General features: G+C 40.6%; 1 protein-coding gene across 2 annotated transcripts in view; it reads left to right on the top strand.

Annotated features, from left to right (window-relative positions):
• The window catches only part of ALDH1L2 (aldehyde dehydrogenase 1 family member L2), a 56,201-nt gene that overhangs the window by 28,101 nt on the left and 14,122 nt on the right, over nt 1-13,978 (top strand). For both annotated transcript variants that reach the window (XM_014865809.3, XM_070507191.1), the window contains 7 exons: nt 269-388; nt 968-1,095; nt 2,775-2,925; nt 5,669-5,739; nt 5,823-5,928; nt 13,095-13,182; nt 13,669-13,762. In XM_014865809.3, the coding sequence (XP_014721295.2) occupies nt 269-388; nt 968-1,095; nt 2,775-2,925; nt 5,669-5,739; nt 5,823-5,928; nt 13,095-13,182; nt 13,669-13,762 (758 nt within the window). The remainder of the gene's footprint in view (nt 1-268; nt 389-967; nt 1,096-2,774; nt 2,926-5,668; nt 5,740-5,822; nt 5,929-13,094; nt 13,183-13,668; nt 13,763-13,978) is intronic.

The raw sequence follows: 13,978 nt of genomic DNA, 5'->3' as shown, positions 1-13,978 counted from the left end.
TGGGTAAGGAAGAAAACCAGATCTTCGTAAAGCCCAGCTTTGAGCACGTCGGTCATCACCAATGCTAACCTCCTGCCTCAGTGGCCAATCTGAGCATCGTGAGGGTCACATCTTATACATGCTTGTCTTTTCTGGACAGTAGGACCTAGAATCCTGTTGACTTAACTTCTCTCTCTGCGTTAGTGAAAAAGCTTCTTTATTACTATTTGGTATCAGATGCATAACCACAGAAACCCGTTGAATCTATGAATATAATTCTCTTTCTTAGGTTTCAAAAGAGGTCAATAAAATGACAGTAAAAATGCCATATCAGTGTTTCATAAATGGACAGTTCACAGATGCCGATGATGGAAAGACTTACGACACTATCAACCCAACAGATGGATCTGTGAGTAATTACTTAGTGTGCGTAGTGACCACTGGCCATGGCTTTTTAGTTTATACACAGTTGTCAAACAGACAGTCTTAAGAAGTTACTTTATTCTTTCAGTCTTCCTCCAAGTACTTAATACAAATGTACTTCATGCATTTCTTTCAACTGTTCAATTCCGATATTGGCTGCTGTTAACTATAGTAGCCCATTTTATGGAACGAATATTTATGATAAATTTAGATGGATAGCTACATCTATACACATCAGAGGCACATCTCCACATGAAGCTATATGTGGAAAAAGTTTGCAGACTTCACAAGCTCATGGCAAGAAATTCAGCTTCTGTAAGGCACTAGAATAGTTATAGTTTTCCTAAAGGTGTCTTTCCATATTGTGGTGTGGCATGAGAAGTACCAAATTTTAGACTCATAATTTTCATGTTAAAATTGTTTGTTTTTCTTTCCTGTGTTACTGGATGTATTGATTTCTCCATCATAAAATTCTGTGGATTTTATAATGTAACATTAATTCTAAGAAGCATACTTATATTTCTCTCTATGTAAATAACTTATAACCTATTTTTACTTGAAATAGACAATATGCAAAGTGTCTTATGCCTCTTTGGTGGATGTTGACAAGGCAGTAGCAGCAGCTAAAGATGCTTTTGAGAACGGTGAATGGGGGCGAATGAATGCAAGAGAAAGAGGAAGATTGATGTACAGGTATGTTTTTTAAAACGTAAGATGACGTAGTCTACACAGAAATTGAAATATATAGTGACGTACCCCTGAAATTGAGATAATGTTATAAACCAATGTGCCCTCAATCAAAAATTAAAGAAAAAAATAATAAAGATAAATATTTTACAATATAAAAAAATGCAAGTCTGCTACCTTTGGATATTGGCTAACTGCCAAAAAATTTAAAAATTTCTTCAAAACCTTCTAGTATGCACCTATTATACCTAATCATAGGTATAATAATAGTAATATGTCTTCTGTACTTGATCATACAAAATTCCATGCATTTGAGTTTCTGATTTTTGTATTATTGCTTGCATCAGTCAGTGTCCCAGTGGGAAATGAAGTTTAATAAAGGATGGTTACAAAGATGTGGGCAAGGTCAAGGGAATCCAGCAAAGGATAAGGAAGCATCTGAGCAGGGGCAGCAACGGGAGAAGCTACCACTGCTCCAAGGTCTGAAGGAGCTGTTGCTAGAATCTGGCAAGATGTATAGCTGGAGGAGACCAGGTGACAGCGGTTTTGGTGGAGGGACACAGCAGCTGCTGAACTGCAGCCATCAGTGAGGCAGCCAGAGGGTTCGAACCCCCTCCACTTCTGCCCCCCGTTCACCGGTCTCCTGGGGGTGCTGCCCATTGGCCTCTCATTGGCCAAGCCCAGAGAGAGAGCAGGGGAGCAGGGCATGTAGTCTATAAAGGTCATCCTCCCGGGTCTCAGAGCAGGATGGAGAATGGATGAGAGCAGCAGATGGAGGATATCCAGCAGCCTGTTGTTTTCAAAGACAAATTTTAAATCAGCTTGATGTGTAGGGAATAGGAGTAAGGGGGAAAAATACTGAGGCCTGAGTATGCTAAGAGTAATTAGATTCGATCATAAATTCAACTTTCCTCTTACCGAAAGCCAAACTCCTAACCTTGGTCAAAAGCTCTCTTAGAGCAGGGTCTGGAAGAAACAGTAGGGGAGGACGATTTCAAGCTTGACCTTGGGATGGTCCAAAAGGAACAGGTCGGAGAACCACTAAAGGAAAGAAAGCAAATGGCGGAGGTGAACACGAAAGATGCATTTTGACTATTTCATCATCGTTAGACAGTCCTAGACTTATCTTCCCATAGAAACTGGACGCCAAACAAAAATCCGTTGTGGTGTCTGTAACTCATTCCATGCATTTCTATCTTGTCCTCTTCAGTTAGTGTTGGAAATACTTCTGAACCAACCAGAAAGCCTCAAGTGTTCATGGGGTCTCAAGGAGGGTGGATTGCACCCTAACCTCTCCCTGAATATTCCTGACCTAGCCACAGTCCCACTGTTTTCTGTCAAGGATCTCCTTGGATGTCATTGATCTCCATGGATCTCCTTGGATGTCATTGATCTCCATGGATCTCCTTGGATTACCGTGGCTCAGTCACTGGTCTACTTCTTACACATTTATGAGGCAAATTATATAGACTTCCCTCTGCTTCTCCTTTGTAACTCTTGAGACAAATTCTTTGTGAAATTCTTTGTTTAATGTCTGTCTGCCCTGCTGGACCACATTGTCCATGAGGACAGAGACCTGGTCCATTTGTGTCCACCTCTGAATTCTCAGCCCTCAGGATGGTGCCTTATACGTAAGAGGGGCTCAATCAGTATTTGCTGAATGAATTTCTTTCATGATCGTACAGACTTGCAGACCTACTGGAAGAGAACCAAGAGGAGCTGGCGACCATTGAAGCTCTTGATTCAGGGGCTGTCTACACCTTGGCTCTCAAGACTCACATTGGAATGTCTGTGCAAACATTCAGATATTTTGCTGGCTGGTGTGACAAAATTCAGGTACACAAGTGTTAGTTGTCTTCATTCGGATCATTCCAAAAGGAAAAGGGACGAACATTTATTAGACTGTGAAGACACTGGGTCAGAGCCATGTCTAATGTAGGCTTTCTCATCTAATCTCTAAAAAAATTATCTGAGGTGGGTGGATGGCTATCATCCTTTATTACTGCTAAGGGAATGGAGGCTTGAGGACAGTGAATGACTTGCCTATGGTCACATAGTTGTAAGTAAACCTTAGAGCTAGGACTTGAACTCAAGACTTTCTGAACCTGAAGTCTAATGATGTTCTTTGTACTTTGCTATAGTGTCTCCTGAGGGCATCTAGTAGTCTTCTGGACATACAGGAAGAATCCTGGTATCATGGAGGGATTGCAAACTCAAATGCCCCCAGAGGCCAGAGAGCTGACATAGATGAGCTAAGCAGGCTGGGTAAAAGAAAACAATTTTTAAAGACATGGGTACAATAAATATTTCATTTTCCTTTTTACTGTAAGAAAATAAATAGCACATGTGATGATAAATGACAGCTACACTTGGTCTTAGCATTGGGGACACAAAAGGGAAAGAAAGGGCTCATAGCAAACAGCAGAAAGCATGCTACTCACAGACTCATGATAACCACTGCAGTACCAGCCATCACAGCCACAGTCCCAGCAGCAAGAAGGAAGAAGTGGGGAAGAGGGAGAAAGGTAAAAGGACTTTAAAAAGTATTCCTACCCTCTCAATACTTTCTGTTTCTATCTCCCACTGGCCCTCTCTATCTGCTAGGAAGACTGAGGAGCATAGTATTTTTTCTGGGCACGTTGTTGCCACCACTATTAATATAGACTCAGACCTGGGTCTGTCTCAGCTTTGCCACTTACCAGCAGATGTTTTTAAATTTATTTTGCCTCTCTGAGCCTACTTTCCTCATCTGTAAAATTGTCACAGTAGTACATATCTTCAAGTTATGTAATGAGGATTAGGAGTAAGTGTTTATGGGGCCAGCCTGTGGCCGAGTGGTTAAGTTCACACACTCCGCTCTGGCAGCCAAGGGTTTCACCTGTTCAGATCCTGGGTGCGGACATGGCACGGCTCATCAGGCCATGCTGAGGCAGTGTCCCACATGCCAGAACTAGAAGGACCCACAACTAAAATATACAACTATGTACCGGGGGGCTTTGGGGAGAAGAAGAAAAAAAAGAAGATTGGCAACTGATGTTAGCTCAGGTGCCAATCTTTAAAAAAAAAAAGAAGATAGAAATGTTTATATACTACAGAATTAGACAAGTCTGCAGCATAGTAGGTCTTGTACATAAATGTAGTTTTTATTATTGTTCAGCCACAAAGCCATACATATGTAAGTATTTAGCAATCGTGGTTCAGGTTCACCCTTTATCATCAATTATGAAATCCAGATAGTTCTGAAGCCTGAAAATTGATTTGTTTGATTGGTTCAAATTCATTTGGTGCCAAAATCCGACCTGAATCTACATGAGTCTATTTCTAATCTTTATTTATATCATTTAGAGTGAATATTCGTACATTTCACTGAATAAATATTAATGCGTTTGATTATGGGGGGCTGCCCGAGACCCACTTGGGGGTTATAGATAATATAACATAATATAAGGTATGTGTATTGTTATGTTTCTAAAGTCAAAAAAATTCTGGGGGCTGGCCCCGTGGCCGAGTGGTTAAGTTCGCGCACTCCGCTGCAGGCGGCCCAGTGTTTCGTTGGTTCGAATCCTGGGCGCGGACATGGCACTGCTCATCAAACCACGCTGAGGCAGCGTCCCACATACCACAACTAGAAGAACCCACAACGAAGAATATACAACTATGCACCGGGGGGCTTTGGGGAGAAAAAGGAAAAAATAAAATCTTTAAAAAAAAAAAAAAAAATTCTGAATCCTAGAACAGCCCTGGTACCAAGGATTTCAGATAAGAGATTGTACACTTGTATTAGAATATCAATAATACTTTATGTGCCAAAATAATCAAATAGCTTCAGTTGAAGACTATTATCATCAATCAGTTGGGATTAAGTTTGGCTGCATATATCAGAAAAGTCAAAGAAGTTCGTTTTTCTCTAAATTTCAAGGAGTCCAAAGGCAGGCAGGGCTAGTATGTGAGGCACAGGCTCTTCTCTCTCTGCCAGGCCTTAGTGCCTTGTGACCTCCTTAGTACCATGTGACTTCCATTTTCAAGGCTGTCTCATGGTCTCATGATAACCACTGCAGTGCCAGCCATTTCAGCAACCTTCTGATCAGGAAGAAGGAAGAAGAGAGAGTAGGGAGAAGGGTAAAGGGCACTTGTCTGAGCTGAGTCAGCCTACTTTAAAGAGCATTCCCCTTCCAATGTTTTGTGCTTACATCTTCCGTTGACCATCCCTGTCTGCTATGGAAACGGGAAACGGTGTTTTATCTGGGCACCTTGCCATCCCCATTATCAATATAGGATTTGCGTTACTAAGGTCAGAGGGGAGAACTGATATGGGGCAGGCAATTAACATTCTCTGCAGTGCCAAGAAATTGGGAATGGAGGTGACGAAATTAGAACTATGTTTATTCTTCTGTGTCTCAGTTCTTTCGAGAAAGGAACAGCAGCTTCTTTTTTGGTGCAGATATATTTCTTTAAATCAAACACTTCCTTTCATATCAGCTAAGAAAAAATAAGAAAAGCAGACAGAAAATGCATTCTTTGAGATTAAATTTACTAACTTCAGTTAGTAAAATAAGTATCACCTTTTTTTGTGGTTTAGGGTTCTACGATTCCCATCAACCAGGCCCGTCCCAATCGCAATCTGACCTTTACCAAGAAGGAGCCGCTTGGGTAAGACAAGGAGAGCGTGTGAGGGATCTGCGGGAGCTGTGTTGTTCTGAGACGACTAAGGATGCCGTCTTCCCTCCCTGCAGCGTCTGTGCCATCATCATCCCCTGGAATTACCCGCTGATGATGCTGGCGTGGAAGAGCGCCGCGTGCTTGGCAGCAGGCAACACCTTGGTGCTGAAGCCAGCGCAGGTGAGATGCGGGGACCAGGTGCAAAGTCTCCTCCTCTCCTGTTAACTTAAAAACAGAGGCATCCAGGGGCCAGCCCCATGGCCTAGTAGTTGAGTTCAGTGCACTCCACTCTGGTGGCCCAGGTTCAGTTCCCAGGCACGGACCTACACACCAGTCAGCAAGCCATGCTGTGGCAGCATCCCACATACAAAATAGAGGAAGATGGGCACAGATGTTAGCTCAGGGCCAATCTTCCTCAACAACAACAAAAAAACCCAGAGATGTACATTTATAAATATTAGGTCTTTAAACAAAAAAGGAGTTGTATATTATGACGTCTTTTCATATATTATGGGCATCTTTTTGTATTAGTAAATACTCATTTTTAATAGCTACCCAATGCATCCTATGAGATTCCACAATTTACAACTTCCATGACAATGAAAGCAAACATAGTGTGCATCAGTGAAATGCACTGAATTTCTACAAACCAGTTCAATTCTTGCAAAACGCCAACTGCCCAATAATTAGGGAATTATTTAGAGTAACTATGAAACATCAAAAGAAAAAGTATTATACAGGATTCAAATTTTAATTATTAAAAATGTTTTAAAGATATGGAAGATGAGGGAAAAGCATGCAAAAGAATGTACCTAATTGTGGCAGTTGTGTGAAAATATATACTTGTGGGTAACAAGGAAATAATAAAAAAGGAATAATTCAGGAGCCGGCCCTTTGGTGTACTGGTTAAGTTCGGTGCCACTCTACTTCAGCAGCCTGGGTTCACGGGTTTGGATCCCAGTCTTAGACTTACACCACTTGTCAGCCATGCTGTGGTGGCGACCCACATATAAAAGTAGAGGAAGATTGGCACAGATGTTAGCTCAGGGCTAATCTTCCACAGCAAAAAAAAAAAAAAAGGAAAAGAAAAGAATAATTCAGATGATGGAGGCCTCAAAAAAATCTTTTAATGCAATAATAGCATTTCAAAAAAATATATGATAGCCAACTTAACACCTGGCTGAGTATTTACTGTGTACAGTGCATAGTAGTGGACACACCGAGGTGCACAAGTCATAGAGAAAACTCGGTCTCTATTCTGGAAGAGTTTGCAATTCATGCCCTACAACTCTTCTTTTATTTTTTCTTTTATGATTTAAAAGAATACAATTTCATTTGGCATGGCTACATGGTCGTGTGACCACAGCCATCCTGTTTTACTCATTAAAAATAATTTCATGTAACAAATAGTTATGCATTCAAAAATTTCAAAATTCAAAAAGTACAAAGAGACCGATAGTGAAAGATCTGCCTGCTGTTCCTATTCTCCCAGCCGCCCAGTTTACCTCCGCAGGGGCAACCGTGTGAGTGTTTTTTATTAATTTCTTAGGTATTCCGGAAATACTCTGCATATGTGAACATATGTAAATATATGTTTATTTTACTCTATTGAAAAACACAAAGAAGGGAGAAGGAGAAATGGGAAATTGCTAATTCACGGGCATAAAGTTTCAATTATACGAGATGAATAAGTTCTAGAAATCTGTATATCATTGTACTTATAGTTCATAATATTGTATTATATACTTAAAAATTTGTTAAGAGGGTAGATTTCCTGTTAAGTATTCTTACCATGATAAAATGAAATTATAAAATAAACAAAGTAGCATTCTGTACATACTCACCAAAGGAAAAAAATCTTCCTTTTTTTTTTAACAGTTTCTATTGTATAAACAATATCTCATCGTATTCTATTATATAGATAAACCATATTTTATTCAACAACTTCCTGATTAATGGATATTTAGATTTTCCCACCCTTTTGCTATTATAAACTATGCTACAGTTAATAACCTTGTAAATATGGCATCACAGACATGTGAAATATATTTATAGGATGTGTTCCGAATAGCACAATCGCTGAGTTAAAAGGTACGTGTATTTGTGTGATGGAGATGGACAAACCCTTCTGTGGGAACTGTACCAGCTCACAGCGTCCTGTAAGAGTGCTCTTCCCCCAAGAAGCACCACCCCTTAAACAGCAAGAAGCCGGCAGAGTGAAGAGAGTAGGCCGATAACCTAGCCCAGTGGTACTCGATCCTGGCTGCCTGTTAGAATCACCTTGAGTTCTCTTTAAAAAATACTGACATCGGGGCCCCACTGGCAGAGATTCTGACTTAATTGGTCTAGGCTGGAGCCCAGGCATTGGTATTACTTAAAAGTTTCACATTTGTTTCCAAGGTAGAGCCAGGGTTGAGAACCACTATGCGGTGTCCAATGAGAGCGCTAAACATCGAAGAACTCCAATGATGATATAGAATGTTCAAAAATTACAAACGCTGATTGCATACATATATTGCCAGGCACATTATCAGTAAGAAAGATGCACAAAGTTTCTGTCCCGTGGAAATTATAGTATAGCTCTATCTGTAACTTAAAACTGATAATTTAATGATTGATGATAATTTTAATCCTAAAAATGAAAGACCCAAAGTTGCCATTGTTATGTTGGAGACATCTTTTTATTTTATTGTGTAATATTATGCAATGATGGTGTGAAATCATTTACGGTATTGAGGGCCTGTGTGAATGTCAGGAGGTCTGAATTAGATGGCTCTTCTCCTTTAACCTGATCCGAAGGTGCAGATTCCCATGGCCTGGAGTGGTCCGGATCTGACACGTTCTGACACCTTTATTAACCTGATATTTGGCAATGACCTACTCTTGCCCTGAATGCTGCTAGATGCTTTCCCATATATCACTTAAACCTATAATCCTGCCGGGACAACCGGACAGCCAAATGGAAGAAAACCAATAGAAATGGAGATGAGATAAAGAGAAACAATTTGTTTTATTTTATTTATTAATGATATAAACAATCTTTTTGTTCTTACCTAAAGACAATTATCCTTAATTCAGGATAGTTAGTTTTTAAATGTCTTTTTAATCCTGATTTCATACCAAAGCATAATAATATACACTTTGGGCTAGGGTCATCTTCAACTATAGTAGGTATAAATCTACTATTTCAAATATCTTCTTGATCATTTCAAATGTTTGGGGCTGACTTCTCATTGAGTCTAACCAGATTTCCATTTTTTAAAACCTCACAATTTTACTGTCATGGCTCTGTTACTAGAAGGAGGAAAAATGTTAGCCCTGCCTTTTTCTCATTATTTGCTTGTGTTTGCCTTGTTACTATTACTGTGTATTATGCAGTTTCTATGCAGATTCCTTTTCAGCCGCTTGCCCGTTTGATGAAGGCTGGGTTAGTTAGAATAACATTGTTGTCTGTGGATCCGAGTAACCAGGCACTAAACTTCAACATGTGGCAGATTCTGAAAGCAGATGAGCGAGTGAGGGAACCAGTCATCCCCTTGGCCTTGTGAGCTCCTGTTCTTTCCTAGGACCCTGCACACACCTGTGACCATCTGACCTTCGCTCACTGAGAGTGCCAGGATCTAGCCATATAATAAATGTTACTTATGTTTGATCCATTTCATATCGTTATCAGTTAAGCTATGTAAATAGAAGTTCTACTATTTTCTATTCACACCTCAATGGATGTTTTGCACATTCCAGTTTTTCAGACTAAGCTTACAAAGTACTAATTTAAGACTTAATCAGCATTGATTTTTTTTCTTTTTCTTTGTTTTCTTTTTCTATTTTTTTTTTTTTTTTTTTGCTGAAGAAGATTCACCTTGAGCTTACATCTAACACCTATTGCCAATCTTCCTCTTTTTGCTGAGGAAGATTCACCCTGAGCTAACACTGTTGCCAATCTTCCACTTGTTGTATGTGAGCCGCCATGACAGCATGGCCACTGACAGATGAGTGAGGTAGGTCCACACTCAGGAACCGAACCCGGGCCACCAAAGCGGAGTGCACTGAACTTAACCACTAGGACACCAGGGCTGGCCCAGCATGGATTTTTAAGAGTGTGAAAATACGACTTTCATTTTGCTTCTGCGATATGCATTGCTGTAATAGATGTTTAAAATGAGATCCATATTATGCTACCTTTTATGTAAGAAGGAGGGGAAAATAAGAAACTGTATATGTTCATCTGAGCAAAAAGAAACATACGGAGGCTAACTCGGAGACTAATGAGACGGATTATCTCCAGGACATGGGGCGATGGGCTGGAAGGGACAGAGGGAAAGGGGACAGAGGAGAAGACTGCTCTGAAGGTACCTTTTGTACAGTCCTCACTTTGGGCAGCAAGTTTCCCATACCCAACAATGACAACAAATGAACAAGGAACAGAAATATCGTCAACCGAGATGGGGCAAAACCCCTAAAATTGAATACAAATGAAAACAAATTAGTTAAGCCATCTTTCAAATGAATACCATCACCACACTGACGGGAGTGAGAGGAAGCACTGACCCCAAGAGCTTTTGAGTAACATTCGGATGACATGTCCTCAGACTAAAGGAAAAAAACACTGCCCGTCAAGATAAAATTCTAGTTACTAGACCTCTTTTTCATAGCGACATGGCTTAATTCTCAGATTACTTTCTATATGTACGGTTTAGGACTGAGCAAATAAGTAAGTATACTTATTGTAGAAAATGGGAGCCATATTTCTCACCATTGGAGGAGAAAGTTACAATTACGAAAAAGGGGAAGGATAGAATGAACCCTGAGATATTGGATAGAGGTATCAGTGTAAACTCACGGGTTTTAACACATTTAGAAAGCTAGATAAAGAAATGGATGTAGGTATATGTGGGGATGGATAGATAGACAGGTAGATAGGTAGATAGTTAGATAGACAGATAGACAGACAGATAGACAGGGAGATGTGTGTGCATACATCTCTCTCCCAGCCCTGTCTGCTGAAAGGGCCTAGAATGACACTCTAATAGTGCCCAGATCTTGGTTTCTAAAATTCTGATATTTTTTCACTCATGACACTTTTGACACCAAATGTGTGGGTGTTTTTCCCCCCTACCAACCTATTCTCTCTCTGGACACCAACTGGGTGTCCTACAGTTCACTTCAATTCTGACACTAACTACCTAGAGTTTTAGCGCAGACCCCACAGGTGAAGGACCCAGTTCCACAAAACTGCCCCCACTTCAGACGCCAAGTGCAAGCCATGGCCTCCTGTACTTCTAACCAACCAGCTATGAATCAGAGGTTTCTGTGACCCCCTCCTCGGGTGCAGTAATGTGCCAGAATGGCTCATAGAACTCAAGAAAGCACTTCACTGTTACTGGTTTATTACAAAGGCTATTATAAAGGAACAAATGAACAGTCAGAGGAAGAGGCGTATAGGGTGAGATCTGAAAGGGTCATGAGCACAGGAGTTTCTGTCCCCATGGAGTTCATGTGAGCCACCCTCCCATCACATGGGTGAGGTCACCAACCCGGAAGCTCTCTGAATCCCATTGTTTAGGGGTTTTTATGGAGATTTCATTACCTAGGCATGATTGATTAAATCGTTGGCTGTGGGTGATGGAACTCAATCTCCAGCCCCTTCCACTTCCCTAAGGTTGGGCTGAAAGTCCCAACCCTCTAGTCATGGCTTGGTCTTTCTCGAGACCCGACCCCATCCTGAAGCTACCTGGGGGCTCCAGCCACCAGTCGTCTCACTAGTATACAATAGACACTTTTCACTCCAGAGATTCCAAGGTTTTCGGAACTGTGTGGCAGGGACCCAGAGACAAAGACCAAATATATATTTCCCATTATATCGTAGTTTTTAAATACCGTTCTCCACTAAAAGAAACCTTAGCTCCTGAAGAAATGGCTGGAGCAGGCAAAATATAAGATGTGCCTGGAACATCTTGTTGGGCCAAAAGGCAAGGAAATGCTCAAAGAAGGATAGGGACATGTGAGAAAGACGCAGGAGCCGTACTAAAGGGGCTCCCAGTGGCCAAATCTGGAACAATTTGAACATCGAAAGAAGTAACAATAGCAAAAGATTATAACCTTTGAGTAAAGTAAGAATCCATGAGTTCACATGAATTAATGAATTATTAAAGAGAAGAGGAAGCTCTTTCGTGGAAAGCCAACTAATACACATAGAAGGAATGATCAAAAATCACCATTTAACAATCATCATCATAATAATGGCTTCAGGCAGGAATCATCAGTGGATACTAAAACGAATGGATAAAACCAGTGCAGGAGTAACTGGATGTTTAAATAATCTCAAAGTATCTTCCTATAAAATATTTATTCATTACAAAGTATAAAAAGTAACTCACAGTGATGAAACCTGGCAGGCCACCTCTCCCAGATGAACATTTCCAATATCGGGACTATGTGACAGCATGTGTCTCCTGATACGATGCACTTAGGAGAACTCAGCATTGCTCCTGTGGTATTCTTGCCAAAAATGCATGACCTGAATCTAAACATGAGGAAACAGCAGACAAATCCAGAGGGAGGGACGTTGTCTGAAATAACTGGCCTATACTTATAAAAAATGTTAATGTATTGAAATATATAAGAAAACTCTTCCAGATTAAGGGAGACTACAGACATGATAACTAACTGCCATGTATGATCTTGGATTTTCTTTTTCTATAAAGCACGTTATTGGGACAGTTGGTGAAAACTGAATAAGGTCTGTAAATTAGGATTCCTGTCCGTTGTTAGTGTCCTGATTTTGATCATTGTGCTGTGGTTATGTAAAAGAATTATTTGTTTTTAGGAAATGCACACAGAGGTATTTAGAGGTAAAGGGGCACGTCTATATCTTACTCTTAAGCAGTTTAGAAAAAAATAGAGAGAGAGGGGCCGCCCCATGGCCGAGTAGTCAAGTTCGTGTGCTCTGCTTCAGTGGCCCAGGGTTTCGGCGATTCGAATCCTGGGCACAAACATAGCACAGCTCATCAGGCCACGCTGAGGCAGCGTCCCACATGCCACAACTAGAAAATGCACAACTATGTACTGGGGGACTTTGGGGAGAAAAAGGGAAAATAAAATCTTTTTAAAAAAAAGAGAAAGAGGATAAAGCAAGTGTAGGGAAATGTTAACACTTGAGGAGTCTGGGTGACAAATATATAGGAATTCTTTGTACTATTTTTGCAACTTTGCTGTCAGTCTGAAATTATGTCAAAAGAAAAGAAAAAATGAAATGAACTCTAGCCCAGCCATAAAGGGAAGACAGGTACTGGTCTACAGGACAGGACAGAATCTGAAGAAGGTAATTGCTGTCTGCTTCTGCTCAGGTCACGCCCTTGACTGCTTTGAAGTTCGCAGAGCTCTCTGCTAAAGCAGGCTTCCCCAAGGGGGTCATCAACATCCTCCCAGGCTCAGGTAGGCATCAAAGGACCCGCCTGGCTGTAGCTAATGAATGGTACAGGGGTAGCTGAACGGCTGCTTTCCCACTGAAGTCTTATCCTGAATTATAACTATATTAAGACTAAACACAGTTTACCAAACAGTCAACTTAAGGATAAATACACTTACCATGTCCTGAAAACATTGAAGTGGAAATATGATGAGTGAGCAGGGTGTGAAGGACGCAAATTGTACAACATTGTCAAACTACCCTACAGTGGCCTGTTTCAATTCTTAACAATTACTTTGGAAGCCAAACCAAGGCTCACTAATTTTTTGGGGGGGGCTGACAGTTGCATGGAGGACATTATTTAGATGTTTGTCAGCTTGTAATCAATACAGAAAATGTAAAGCTAAAATTTAAATGAGAGCTCAGAAAGTGACTTTAATAAGTTCAAAGCCCCCCTCACCATAAGAACTCGGGTAATGTTGTAATTCATGTTTTCTTCCCTAACTCCACAGGTGGCACAGCAGGACAACGCCTTTCTGAACATCCTGATATCCGCAAGCTTGGTTTCACTGGGTCCACTCTTATTGGCAAACAGATCATGAAGAGGTATTGGTTTTAGGATGTTGATTTGCCAAAAATCCTGTTAAACCAGGTTTTTGGTTCTGTTTTTGCGTTTTTAAATAGGGTGCTTTTGGAGGAAGAAAAACCACATCAAATTTAGAGGAGAAATCTACTTGTCACTGCAGGGTATTGAAGTGCGGGAATGTAATAAAATACTTTCCAAAGCGTAAAGCCCAAAGTCAATGAAACGAGAGCCGTATG

Source organism: Equus asinus, chromosome 4, assembly GCF_041296235.1.
Source record: "Equus asinus isolate D_3611 breed Donkey chromosome 4, EquAss-T2T_v2, whole genome shotgun sequence".
In the NCBI taxonomy this organism is placed as follows: domain Eukaryota; kingdom Metazoa; phylum Chordata; class Mammalia; order Perissodactyla; family Equidae; genus Equus; species Equus asinus.
The sequence above is the reverse complement of the archived record's forward strand: the minus strand, read 5'-3'. Positions and strand labels throughout refer to the sequence as shown.